Source organism: Maniola jurtina, chromosome 20 (assembly GCF_905333055.1).
Source record: "Maniola jurtina chromosome 20, ilManJurt1.1, whole genome shotgun sequence".
Taxonomy (NCBI): Eukaryota; Metazoa; Arthropoda; class Insecta; order Lepidoptera; family Nymphalidae; genus Maniola; species Maniola jurtina.
The window spans coordinates 4,674,555-4,689,257 of NC_060048.1; the positions used below are offsets into that span (position 1 = coordinate 4,674,555).

At 37.9% G+C, this 14,703-nt stretch overlaps 1 protein-coding gene across 18 annotated transcripts in view; it reads left to right on the top strand.

The window, feature by feature from the left end:
* The window catches only part of LOC123875585 (potassium/sodium hyperpolarization-activated cyclic nucleotide-gated channel 2), a 280,825-nt gene that overhangs the window by 263,507 nt on the left and 2,615 nt on the right, over positions 1-14,703 (top strand). For 12 of the 18 annotated variants that reach the window (XM_045921492.1, XM_045921493.1, XM_045921507.1 and 9 more), the window contains 7 exons: positions 8,480-8,643; positions 9,279-9,421; positions 10,721-10,858; positions 12,048-12,152; positions 12,566-12,715; positions 13,005-13,223; positions 14,335-14,599. In XM_045921492.1, the coding sequence (XP_045777448.1) occupies positions 8,480-8,643; positions 9,279-9,421; positions 10,721-10,858; positions 12,048-12,152; positions 12,566-12,715; positions 13,005-13,223; positions 14,335-14,599 (1,184 nt within the window). The remainder of the gene's footprint in view (positions 1-8,479; positions 8,644-9,278; positions 9,422-10,720; positions 10,859-12,047; positions 12,153-12,565; positions 12,716-13,004; positions 13,224-14,334; positions 14,600-14,703) is intronic. The other 6 variants (XM_045921494.1, XM_045921495.1, XM_045921496.1 and 3 more) reach the window with 3 other exon arrangements.

Sequence of the window (14,703 nt, forward strand, 5' to 3'; positions counted from 1 at the left end):
CTCGTCAAGTTTTGCGCAAATACCGTGCCGCTTATCGATGGATAGGCAGTTCGTTTCTGGCTTTCTAATTTAAAATTCTATTTAAGTTTGAGTTACATTCAAAGCTCTATATACTATATAACCAGTACTCGTGCCTAATTGAAAAATGATTTTGTGTACCTATGTAGGTGTATTAATATCGTATACTAGCTGATGCTCGCGACTCTTAAAAATTCCGTGGGAACTTTTATTTTCCGGACAAAAAGTAGCTTATGTTAATCCAGGGTATAATATATCTCCATTTTAAATTTCAGCCAAATCCGTTCAGTAGTTTTTGCGTGAAAGAGTAACAATCATACACACACACATGCAAACTTTCGCCTTTATGATATTAAGTGTGCAGTGTGATTAGTATAAAGCTGATCGATATTATTCCTCATTATAATTTTTTTGTCACAGGGGAGGAGGCAAATTGTTCCAGCATTTCAAAGCTTCATATTAAAGCTACTAATGCTGTAAGGTCCAGAATCTGTTAGAACGAGTATCGGTCACTAGGTTAGCCCATTCAAAATTATTCAAGACTAGCCGATGCCCGCGACTTCGCCCGCGTGGATTTAGGTTTTTTGAAATCCCGTGGGAACTCTTTGATTTTCCGGGATAAAAATTAGCCTATGTGCTAATCCAGGATATTATCTATCTCCATTCTAAATTTCAGCCAGTTCTGTCCGGTAGTTTTTGCGTGAAGGAGTAACAAACATACACACACACACACGCACACATACAAACTTTCGCCTTTATAATATTAGTGTGAAGTGTGATAGTGTGAAGTGTGATATAGGTTGTGAACGTTACACAAAATGAACTGCAAATAAAGCTTTAAACAACCCGTAACATGCCTACTCGTAGTATTTAGTAGGTATATGTATATGACGCCTAAATGACCGCTCTCTGCAACAATAAACCACATGAAGCCGCTTCAAAGACAAAGCGAACAATATCATGACGGGCTTTAATCAGCCGAACATCACTTGTGATTCATAAGCGTGCTTAAACTTCATGTACATACAGGTTGTATTTTCAACAACCTTTTGTCCGCGTAGTCGTACGACCTTTACTAAAAATCCCGCGGGAACTCTTTGTTTTCTCGGGATTATTTCGGTTGAGGCGTGACAAGTTAACATACAGACAGATACTAGACAGACATATTTGTGCATGGATAATTAATTATTATTAATATAACTTTAAAGAAGAAGTAGAATATCATTAAGGATTTAATTTCTTTTACATATTTTACCTATTCTTTACAGCAAACTAATAAGCTCACTTAAAGCGAAAATATTTTACAATATTAAGTAAAAAGAAAATCTTAAAAGCAATGTATGGAATGCCGAGCCCAACTTGAGCCTCATGAGTCTACCTTCAAATTTTACTACGGTATATTTTAATATTTATGTTTATCATGAAAAGTACAGTATATATAATTTAATAAGCCTCCTAGCTTTGACGTCATAACAAGACAAGGTCAAGCAGAGTCACTAATGATCATCGAAGCGATGCTATCACTTGATATCGATATCCGGGTCGCATTATACCCAACGTGTGCACTGACCCGGTTACGTGTGCAATGCAGTTAATAATATAATAATTCATTGAGCAATAAATCTCTTATTAATTATTACATTTGCTATGTGCATAAATATATTAGATAAAGTTTTATTTGTTTGTCATTCGTCGTTGATTTATTTCCAGTTATTTTATTGAGAAAATTTTCCAAGAAAAATAAAATATTTTTATAATATAAGTAAGTACATCTTAATCGCTTCTGCTACAATTTTTTTTTGAGGATCGTTTCCTAAATTGACAGATTAAAATCGAATTATCCATTCTAATGATTTTAATGTTATAAAAGACAAAATGTGTCTGTATGTTTGTCTGTTACATTTTCACGGCCCACCTATTTGTAGTAAACGCAATATCTCGTAAAAACGTACCTATTTTGTTGTGAAGCAAACAACAAATACGTTTTATTGCCCGCGTGTAGCTACTAGATATTGCGACTACTATAATAGTCGATTTTAACGTTTGAAACAGAGATAACGTTCATCCCTACTTTTTATTCCGGAAAATAAATGAGTGGATTTTTAAAAGACCTAAACCCACGCGGATGAAGTCGCTAGCATCATCTAGATTGATATTTCTAATAGTACTTTCTAAGAACCCATTCGGTTTTCCTCTCGATTCGATCTAGTCAACTTGATTTACGAATGAATTCGGAGAACCAGTGAGAGTTGGTTACTTACCTACTACATAATATTACCTACAAATGACTAATGAGTCTGTTCAACGACCCAACCTTGCGGGCCTATCGATACCATTAAATTAAAAAACGAAATAAAAAGTAAACACTGCAAACCGCTCGCCCGTCATCTTCCCGGGCAAGATGGACCTTTTTAGCGAGCTCAACTTAAACGTCTTCATTGCTTGATATCAAACTTGATTGTCGCCAAGCGCAAGCCTATGTGGCTTAAAAAATATGGCCAAGTGCGAGTTGAACTCGCACACAGAAGGTTCTGTGCCATCGTACAAGAAATATCACTTTTTTCATTTAAAATTCTTATTATCTGTTGTCATAGCGGCAATAGAAATATACACATTGTGTGGAAATTTCAACTCTCTACCTGTTACGGTTCACGAGATAGGTACAGCTTGCTGACAGACGGACGGATGGACGGACAAACAGCGGAGGCTTAGTTAGGGTCTCGATGACACCCTTCGGTTACGGAACCCTAAAAAGTAACAAAATATGCGTGCTAGGTAATTAGTGGTAACCTACTCAAATGTGGCTGTAAAACCTTAGGTATCCATCAGACTATTAAAGAGCACTTTTAAAAAATTAGTCAGTAAAACACCTGTTTCTCACTAATAAAAGCGATACCCAGGAAACAATAAACCCAAGTACTTGCCTACTTCATCAAAATTTTACGACCAATTATTTTGCATCAGTAATTTTAGGAGTATGTGATTGGAAACCTTAGGTTAGGTTTAATGGCGCAAATCTAAAAGTTAATATCTCGATTAAAACTTCGGAACACACGCTGGTATCATGAACTCTGGACTTAATCACAGTTTACAAACAGGTAGGATAAAATACCGTAAATACGGCATATAATATGGAAGAATACCTGAAAGATACTATAAAGCTCATTTCAGTCTATGGAATATAATATAATTATATTACAGTCCGGTCAAAATAGACATTCAAGGATACAATAATTCGCATAGAGGTAAAAATTGGTACGAATGTTGGGAATACCGATATAAATTAACTGTGAAAAACCCCCATTGATCCCAGGATTTGCAAAAATGTAAGATCAAAGTTCACAAAAATGGAATTTTTGCATTTTCCAACAAATGGTAAGTTTTATCATAAAATAGGTAGCACAAAAATTATAGATCATAAAATTATCTGCAACCAGTATTGATATATACTAGAAAGGGGTCACGACCCCCAACAATGAGGATTATGACTGACAGGCACTAAGAAAATATTCTAACTTCTTTGTCGGTTGCGCAATATGTAAAATAATTATGCATCACAAGATGTAATGTGTATGCGCGAAATTAAGGTTAATTAAAATCAATTAGAATTTATGTGTTTTCAACTAATTGCCGTATGAACTTTAGGTACATGATCCTACCTATTTATTTCGAAACTATAATACTTCGTCTTAAAATTTCTACGTCTTCCTAATTTAACTTGTTATCAGCTTTTTACAGGACAGAACGCGGTATTTCGCAGAAATATTTTTATGAGCACACATAATACTTTCAATACATTATTAGATAAAATTAATTCTGTCTTTAATGGTAGAGTAATGAATAGGTGAAGCAAAATAATCTAGACTTGCGAGAAAATATAGCTCTATAATCTCTGTCAAACCAAGTACTTAGGTAATATCAATCAAGCCCATTGCCCATGACACCTCTATAAATCTCAACTCCAATGGTCCGTTTGAAACCCGATTTCTGAAATCTGGGAACATATTATTATGGTACAGAAAATGACTAAGATAAGTTACCTAGTTGCCTAAATAGTCAAGGATCTTCTTCTCCCAAAAAAAATCAAGTTTTTGGCTAAATAAGAACATGGAGATTATATGGACATAAATGTAAAGTCAATAGTAAATATATAAAAACCTGGTATGGTAATATGGTGATTATACAGTATTAGCCATTGAAGAGCCAGTATATCCACCCGCTGGCTTAGCACCGTAGTTTAAGGTGGAAGCGACGGGCCTGCCCGCGAAATTCAAATTTAATTTGGTTTTTCGCATTTTTTATTCGCATATTTCTGCCACTGTCGCAATTGAAAATGTCATAAGCCTACGTTGTAGTATTAGTTTAAAAAATGCGAAAAACCAAATTAAATTTGAATTTCGCGGGCAGGCCCGTCTCATGCCCCTTAACAACGATAAAGTGATGATTGCAATTACTTCAGTTTGGCTGAAACTTTCTCACAAAAATCTTAGTCAAGTCCTGACTAACTGACTAATTCATAAACGCTCATTCCACGCCCCTTAGCACAGAGGTACCTTTTATAATGTAGACAAGGAACAATGCGGAATTTTCGAAATTCCCACGGGAGCGAAGCCGCGGATGCAGTTATACCGTCGACGGAAATTTAAAAACGTCTTCATATATTTTTTCCATTAATTTTGACTTCCTTGTGTTGCCGTTGTGCTGTGGCCGTCCAAGGTAACATCGTAACGGTAAAAATTATACAAGTTTCAACAGTAGGTATACTTAGTTCTTATAGTTTCGGAAAAAAGTGGCTGTGACATACGGACGGACAGACAGACAGACATGACGAATCCATAAGAGTTCCGTTTTGGTCATTTGACTACGGAACCCTAAAAAGCGCCCATTATAATGCAATTTATAAATAAGCTTTCACAACAAAATATGATTGCAACAATGTGGTAATGCAATCGTAAAGCTTTCCTGCTTATGGGGCTGAACTAATGTATTCTATGAACAACGTAGCATCGGCGAATCGATAGGATGGATGCAGTCTCCGGCGTATTCTAGCTCGGGATTGAATTTTAAAATGCAACACAAACAAAAGCCTTTCGCTAAACCCGCTGACGTGCACGAGCTCAGCTGGCATTCAGGCCTGATTTGCGTGTTTCCGTATCTGCCTCGTAATTCCTAATTACAGCGGATTAACTGCTGATTTTGCTGCACTATTTTTTTAAAATCCACTGATTAAGTTAAATACCTACCCCTTACATTTTAAACACTACAATTTTATGTAGGAATGATTTGCTAACTTTTGCAAATTTAATTTGAAATAATTTGCTAATTTGAGTGTTTGTATTTATCTCGTATTATCCTAATTACAGCGGATTACTATCGCTTTGGCTTCAGTAATTTCTAAAATGCCATCGTATTTATCTTGTACTTAGTTATAGTAACCGTCGTACATTGGACCTATCGACTGCATTCAGGCTATGATTTTACGAGTTTCCGTATTTGCCACTGCCACATATCTATTTTTTAAATTAACAGCTGTTTTTCTTATAATCATCATCATCATCGTTATCATCATTATCAACCAACAGACGTCCACTGCTGTACATAGGTTTCTTGTAGGGACTTCCATCACACCACGGTCTTGTGCCATCTGTATCCAGCGGCTCCTTTCGACTCATTCTGGTCTCCTAAGAGGGGGGGCTTCCAACGCTGCGGTTTTTGGTGCGTGGTCACCATTCCATCACCTTGGGGCCCCAACGGCTATCGTTTTTTCAAGCTATGTACCGTACCCATTGCCACTTTAGCTTCGCATGGCGTTGGCGTTGGTTTGGTTGGTTATAATCTGTAAGGTTGAATAAAAATTTTATACCTGGACCTTATACAATATAATTAGAAAATACAAAGAACGTATGCAGTGCTTGCAGACCCGTAAGTCAGGTTAAGCGAAGCTTATATCATATCAGCGGTTCAGAGCTCTGCTCGTGTTGCATTTTGTCTCGACGAAGTAAAATTCAGAGAGACGGCTTAAATACAAGTAGATTTACGGCCAAGCTAAAGCTATGTGGTTTAGCATAGGGCTTTTGTTTTCTAGTGCTAGAAACAAATATCTCTTTGTGGTTTTCCAGACTTCTGTTAAGAAGTGTTATTTAAAAAAAAATATTATCATTAAGTAAAGCTTTATTTTTGACACACTATTTTTTCTTTTTCTTTTTAAATCTGTTTTAATTAGCTTTGCTGTGTGACCCCTGCGGGTAATAGCCACCTCCATCTTTTTCCATATGTCTCTGTCAATTGCTTGTATGATGTATCCATCCATTTTTTTTCCGGCTACGTTAATGATGTCATCCTCCATTTTTTCCTCTGTCTTTTCCCGCTCTCCTTTTGCCTGTCGTGCCATGCCATTTTGTTGCTAAGTAAGCCCACCTGTTGTCTTTGTACATTGATTTATGTCCTGTCCATTTCCATTTTTGTTCTAGGGCATACTGAAGAGCGTCTATTAGCTTAGTTTTCTTTCGGATGTCTGTGTCTATGTTCCTTATTTTTTTGTATTCTTCTCAGCTCCAATATGCTTCTTTATTTTAAAGTTAGTAGTTACACGGGCTCAAAAGTTTGCACATGAATCTTTGACTCGGTTTAAACCGCACATTTTTACGGAAATCTGATAAACTACAGAGCACTACAGACACAGTTATTTGTTTTAAAAATATTACGTCTTCAAAATTGCATTGAGTTTGAAAATTTGTTAATATTCAAATGAGAACCCAAACTACGTTGGTATGAAAAGCTTTAAGGAGCAAGATAGCGTTAGGTTCTCTGAAATTAAATAATTATTATAATACTAGAGGATGCCAGCGGATTCGCCCGCGTGGATTTCAGTTTTTTTAAATCCCATAAGAACTCTTTGATTTTCCGGGATAAAAAGTAGCCTATGTCCTTCCCCGGGATGTATTCCGAGTCTATACCAAATTGCGTTAAAATTGGTTTAGCGGTTGGGCCGTGAAAACGTAGCAGACAGACAGATACACTTTCGCATTTATAATATTAGTAGGGATTATTTAAAAAAAACTTTGGGAGGCTGATAATACCGACTAAACAGCTTTCCTTATTACAAAATCATAACAAATACATTATTTATTTATAGCGCCATAACCGCAGTTCACACACAATAAAATTATGTTTATGCCGCGTCTAGCTAAGCTAGTCTCATTTTTATTAAACTCCTAAATGAAATACGAGTAGCTTTTAGTGGTCGTAAATATTATGTACCTATACTTACGTTCGTTGACGTCATTCAAACTTTCTCTGTGATAAAACATTACTAGTGATTATCTGAATCGCAAAAAATAAGTTATTTTTACTACACTCGATCTGCAAGAAATAATAAATGCATAACTTGACCGACTTTGGGTATTATCCCTATTTCCTTTCTTCAACTTACAAAATATTTGTGAAGAAATTAAGTGGGGAGGTGTCACTTAAAGAGGTTAAAAATATTACAGTCCACGTTATCCGAATTCCAAGTAGGGCCGACAGAGGAGTAATCGTGGTTATTTTTCTAGCTTATTGTGTAAAATTACCGTCATTTACTCCATTTCGAGCACATTGCGAAAAATGCCGGCTGACCGACAAAAACATTACGAATAATAGCCCCTGTCGTTACTCGTTGCTAACTGTTGGCTAGCTAATAACCACTTCAACCTTAGATTTTATTTATGAAGGTGATTAGGTATTATTGTTTCAACAGTAAATTAATTCTATCCAGGTAGATTAGGGCTCGGAGTCTAAAAAAAAAGCTATTAGTCGCCTTGGTTGAAGTGATTTCATTGACTAAATCATCCCTTACCATCTTATATACGATAATTTTGAGATGTTGGCTTATGCAGTATCCTGCAGAAGCTAGGAATTTCTGACGTAAGCTGTCCTAATATTATTTTTCGTTATAACCTGGGCGTTATTTCTCCACGTTATCTTCTTTTGCTTAGGGTTGATAGGAAAAGTAAAAATATGATCTATGAACTTTGGTAATAATAAATCAATCAAAACCTGCCCAAAACTACGCTCGTAAAGTAAGGAATTTGTTAAGGATGTAGATTCACTGCCAAGATAAGATGAAAGTATCCTCAATCTTTCCTATTAATCTTCATACCTACCTAACAAACATCGCAGATTACACTATGTCTAGGTACTTGATGGAATACTAATATATTATCGATCCAGGACAACAACATCAGCAATTATTTAAAACAGACTGCTAGCTGAACCTAAGCTGAAAAATTCTGAATCGCGATCATAGCAATACAGAACCGTGGGTAAAGGTACAGGGGCCAGCGTACTGTATTGTGACCTTTTTACGGCTGTGTGTGTGTGTGTGTGTGTGTGTGTGCTTTGCTTTTTACTGTATCGCTGCAAAAGTCACGGTGGGCGATTTCCTTTAGAAGTTTAACGTAATTTTTTCTTTTGGTTTCAGATTCTACTGGGATCTTTGTATGCTACTGTTGTTGGTGGCCAACCTAATCATCTTACCCGTCGCTATCTCCTTCTTCAATGACGACCTCAGCACACGATGGATAGCCTTCAACTGTCTATCGGACACCATATTTCTTATAGATATCGTTGTTAATTTTAGAACAGGTCAGTTACTTCTATCTATTTCTCTATACTTATGAAAACTTTATGCATGCGAAAGTGTGCCTTCTCTATCAGTAACCTTTTCACTTGGTATGAAGATATCTCATCCATACTTGATATTATAAATGTGAAAGTGTGTCTGTCTGTCTGTCTATCTGTCTGTCTGTCTATCTGTCTGTCTGTCTGTCTGCTACCTTTTCACGGCCCAACAGTTTAACCGATTCTGACGAAATTTGGTACAGAGTAAGCTTATATCCCGGGGATAGACATAGGCTACTTTTTATCCCGGAAAATCAAAGAGTTCCCACGAGATTCCTAAAGACCCATCCGCTCAACCAATTTGTATTTTTTGGTACAGAGGTAACTTACGTTCCGGAAATTAACTTCGGCAACTTTTTATCCCTTAATATTAAAAACAAACTAAATCCACGCAGACGAAGTCGCGGGCATCATCTAGTATTCAATAAACAAATATATACCGATAAAAGTACATGTTCGCACCAATGGTATTTTTTATCCCGGTAAAACAAAAGGATCTCACAAGATTTTTAATAAACCTAGTTAATGATGTAATTATTAGCTGCAGTAGTCTGGTTGAGTATTTTTTATATCTTCATATATTTCGTTTCTCTTTTCAGGAATTATGCAGCAAGATAATGCAGAACAAGTGATATTAGATCCAAAGTTAATAGCGAAGCACTATTTGAGGACGTGGTTCTTCCTCGACCTCATCTCTAGCATACCACTAGATTATATATTCCTAATCTTCAATCAGGTAAACGTACGTTGCAATTTGGCCGTGTTCCTATTACTAGTTTTAATCTGTCTTTTATGTTGTTGATTCTGTTTCAGCTTGGGTGTTAATTTGTTTTATAGTGACAATTTTTTGTTTTGTGGTATTTTTTGTATCTCATTGTGGTTCTTATACCCAACTGCCACGAGAACGTTCAACGCGCCTTCGTGTTTGGTTTAATCTCTCGTATTCTAAAGGTTTATGTGAAACCTTGCAGAGGTTTGATTGTCGCACTCTAGAAACATCTTCAATTTTTATTTAAAAATTTCACAACTATAATCTATATAATCTGCACGAAATCAATCATTCGTAACCCATATGATTCTGATGTATTATCATTCTATTTTACCCTTCTTCGCTTCATCGCTACTATCTTTAGGTGATTTTCCGATCGTATGGGATACCGAAATCTTTATCTTTCTAGGGTTATGGCCTTTCTTGAGCACATTTCTTCTTTGTGCACTGTCTGTTCTTACATTAAAATTATCACATTCTTTTCTTCTGGATTCTCTTATGCCACCAAGTGATTACTGATATGCACGTTAAACTCTTTGAAACTATTCCTTTACACTTTTAACATCTATTTTATTGATTGCATGATTTACAATGGCATTTTATTATTATCAACCTTATATTGGTTTTTGCTTCTTTTTGTCATATTCTTAATCAGCACGTATAGTATTCAGAGTTTCTTTTCATTATGCAATAATTAATACGCAACACGACCAAATTGTAATATTTATATTATACCTTTATATATTTACTAATATTAACCTACGGTTCGTAGACTGGAAAGTGATGCCATATCGCAAAAACTACCTACCTATAATAATATTTCATAGGTGATATTAATATTTATTTTGTACCTTTATGTATTTACTTATACAACTGTCTATAAACTGGAAAGTGATGCTATATCGCAAATAAGCATAATATTTTTATAGATGATATTTAATATATACAAAAATTTATAAATTTTACAAATTCATGGATTTGTACAAATTTTGGCTTCACTGACATAATTATAACATAATATCTAATAAGAAATATATATTGTTTAAAATAATTATAATAATATGTAAAGTGTAATGCTTCAGCACTTTTCTTTGGCTGACGTAATTTTAACCCTACTATAATTAATTATCAGCAAGAATGCATGTTTTGTACACTTCTCATGTATAAAGATGATAGGTATTGAGTCGTGGTGCTCTAGATCTTATAGCGACACGAAAAGGACCGAGCGAGTACACAAGCACTGCTATAACTTCGTTTTGGTTATGTTTACAGGACTTTAGTGAAAGCTTTCAAATTCTTCACGCCGGTCGAGCGCTAAGGATACTACGGTTAGCAAAACTTTTATCGCTGGTACGACTACTCCGACTTTCCAGGCTAGTCCGATACGTGTCACAATGGGAGGAAGTATATGTAAGCCCTTATTTCTTCTAGCTTAAAACTTTTTGCTCATTTTTTACTTGTCCACTAACACTGCCCTAACCAACACATTACGCTCACATAAACTAACATTGAATTGACACCTAACATAATTTTAATTATATCTAATATTGGAATATATTTTTTGAAAATGTTTGTGTAATGTTTGATTGGCGATAATATTAATATCCTTGTAAATAAATTTAAGGTGTGCAAAATATTAATCCTACTTACTATAAAAATTCTAAAATGTTTCTAGTCAGTAGCGATCCTAATGACGTGTCATTGGAGTTTGTTGTGATCCTCTACTGTACCATGTCCCACCCTCCACGGAATGCGAGCCCCACGTCCCGCTCTGCACTTCTCTACTGCTTCTCTGCAAGCTTCTTTCTGCCTGAGCACGCTCTCACTCGAGATATCTATCTCTTTCTTAGCGCCAGCGCCGCGCCGCGCCGCGTTCGCCGCGTCTAGTTTGCCGATCCAAACCGTCCCCACATTCACGTGATATTTGATTTGCCAATTGTTTCTTATTTTGCTGCTTTTCAAAGCCTTTAGAAGATGCGCTGACGCCGAACTTTTCGAATTACATGTTAAACTTCAGTACCTATAACGAGATTCGCGATCCACTAACATCGTGATTTAAAAAGTAGTTTTCCGCCTGATCCGACAAAAATAAAATATCCATTTAGACGATTAGCAAAAATAACGGCGAATCAAATATTATTTCCGTCACTAGAGTAGGCACCCGAATTCAAAGATCATAGAAGCGAAATAATGAAATAATAATGCACCAATATGTACCAGATAATTAGCCACGTAGTAGGTGAAACGTCACAGTAGTAGTGCGCGGAGAGTCAGTGAGAAGTGGAGTTCGGGGAGGGTGGTGGCGACTGGCGACGCGCGACGTCGAGTGACGCTGTTGTGTGCAGATGAGCCCCGCTCCGCAGCCGAGCGACGAGCCGGGCGCCGCGGCCGCCGCCGCCTCGCGCGACCTCGCCTCGCAGGTGCCGCATGCGACTCGCCGCGTCGTAGCTAGGGGCATAGCCCGCGCCCGCTCGGTGTTAGTGCATCCGTGTGCCGCACGCGCCCCCCGCCCCGCCCCGTCTCCGACTGCCGACCCGCCCGCGCTTCCGGCGCGCCTGGCTCTCTTCCTACTATCTCGTATTTCTCGCTTGTTTTCTAGATCTTGCAGAATCTTCAAAAAAAGCGCACGGAAAGAAGGGGAAGGCTCAGCTCCTCCGACGTCGCCAAAAAGAAGGGTGACACCAAAAGCAATCTGATCTTTAAGGTAACCAGGGTCGGCGCGAGCCGGCGCGCATGTGCTCGTTCGCCCGCTTAGCATGCTGCCGGCGCCGCCCGGCGTCCTCACACCGCTGCGCTCGCTTCGCTTCCTCTCTTTCGTTGGCGTTTCTGTTTCCACCCCGTCCGCCGGCGGCCGCGCGGGGGCGCGCGGGCGGCGGGCAGGGCGCGGCCGCGGCGGCTCGGGCTCGCCCTGCCCGCAGGCCCGCCTCGCGATCGCATGCTCGCTCGACGACCGACTCACAAGTTCATGTTTTATTTCTCACTGTTCAAGAATCCATCGGTAGATATCATCGCGATGCTTGAACTCGAGCGTCCTTGTCGCGCGCAGTCCGCACGGCTTCCTTTAGAGGCGATCTTGTCCGACTATTGTGATATTAATGTTACGTGTCCTTTCCTCAGTTCCTCAATATGGCGTCGGTGTTCATGCGGATATTCAACCTCATCTGCATGATGTTGTTAATCGGACACTGGTCCGGGTGTTTACAGTTCCTCGTTCCCATGCTCCAGGGATTTCCTCCAAACTCTTGGGTCGCCATAAATGAATTACAGGTCAGTTTTAATACATTAATTCTTTTCAGTCATATTAATATCTTCTTGCCAAATTGCCAGTAATTGCTAAAAAAAAAAAACCAAAATTTTACTCAGCGGCCGAAATTACATTATCAATTTCACTGGTCAATATAAATTAACAAGACCCTCGACCTCCTTAGATATCTAAGACTCCTGATATATTTGACATTAACCAGGTTTAACCATTTATATCTCTTGCTTGATGATTATCACCCTTTACATATTTCTTTCCATCATGTTTTGACGAGTTGTATGTCGTATGTTACAGGAAGCCTTTTGGCTCGAACAATACTCTTGGGCGCTATTCAAGGCGATGTCCCACATGCTGTGCATCGGGTACGGGCGGTTTCCCCCGCAGTCGCTGACGGACATGTGGCTCACGATGCTATCCATGATCTCCGGCGCCACTTGCTATGCCCTGTTTCTCGGTCACGCTACAAATCTCATTCAGAGTCTCGACTCGTCGAGAAGACAGTACCGTGAAAAGGTAATTAATTTCTTTAATTGACAACCTCCCTGCCACAGTGGTAAGCGCTGTGGTCTTATTAGTAAGAGGTCCCGGGTTCCCGGCAGGGTTTGGAATTTTATAATTTCTAAATCACTGGTCTGGTCTGGTGGGAGGCTTTGGCCGTGGCTAGTTATCACCCTACCAGCCAAGCCGTACCGCCAAGCGATTTAGCGTTCCGGTGTAATGCCGTGTAGAAACCAAAAGGGGTACCTATGGGTTTAATAAAAACTGCCAGACCTTTTTCAGGTTAGCTCGCATCCATCATCACTTACCACTAAGTGAGATTGCAGTCAAGGGCTAACTTGTATCTGAAAAAAATTACTTAGGATTTATTCTTTATACTTAAACCTTATAGCTGTAGTCATAAGGAGAATAATGTGAGCTGTTATGAACACCTAGATTGATCCTGGATTAACTAATAATAATCAATAGTGATGTAACATAAAATAATCACACAGGTACCTACCTACCTACATAATATTTAGTTTCGATTTTGTGCAGATAAATGATTTTTCATTTTATAAATATTAATCAACGTCACCGCTATCATTTTAACAGCTAATCCTTTAAAGTCCTTATTGCCTGTTTCAGAGACTCGACGTGAGTATAGAGTGAATGGTCGTTTCGTGGTCTTTATTTATATTTTAGTTGTTGTTTATTTCACCTTTTCATTTATTTGCACATCTCCCTATCATTCCATAAATAACTTGCGTCATATTTGTTTAAACATCGTTTTTATTTTTGTATCGAGAAATCACTAATTTATCACTAATGGGTGTTCATGACAGCTTTCATTCTTCATATTCCCACAAAGCTCCTGGTATATTCCTATACCGTACTAATCCATCATCTGCCTGGCATAAATGTCCAAATCGTAGATAGAGTGTCACCTCAAATATTGCAGTGCAATAAGAGTTGGAGAATTTAATGTTGATTAATTGTAATTGCACAATTGATATTTATTAGCAATCAATTGGGGTGTGCCTAAAATTTAAATGTGTTTAGAATTTAAATGTACACTAGATTAACAATGGAGAAACTTTTTTGTATTCAAATAACATGTATTTAATATATATCATTTATGCTGCAGGTCAAACAAGTAGAAGAGTATATGGCATACCGAAAACTACCTCGCGAAATGCGTCAGAGAATCACGGAGTACTTCGAACACCGATACCAAGGGAAGTTCTTCGACGAGGAACTGATTCTTGGCGAACTGAGTGAAAAGCTACGAGAAGACGTCATCAACTACAACTGCCGATCCCTTGTAGCTTCTGTGCCATTCTTTGCAAACGCTGACTCTAATTTTGTATCAGACGTCGTTACCAAATTACGTTATGAAGTCTTCCAGCCGGGTAATTTTCATATTATCTTTATGTAGCCAACAATATATACCTATATATACTGTCATTTAGCTACGCTACTCTAAGTACTTGCCATGTTTCTAAATGGTTTCCTG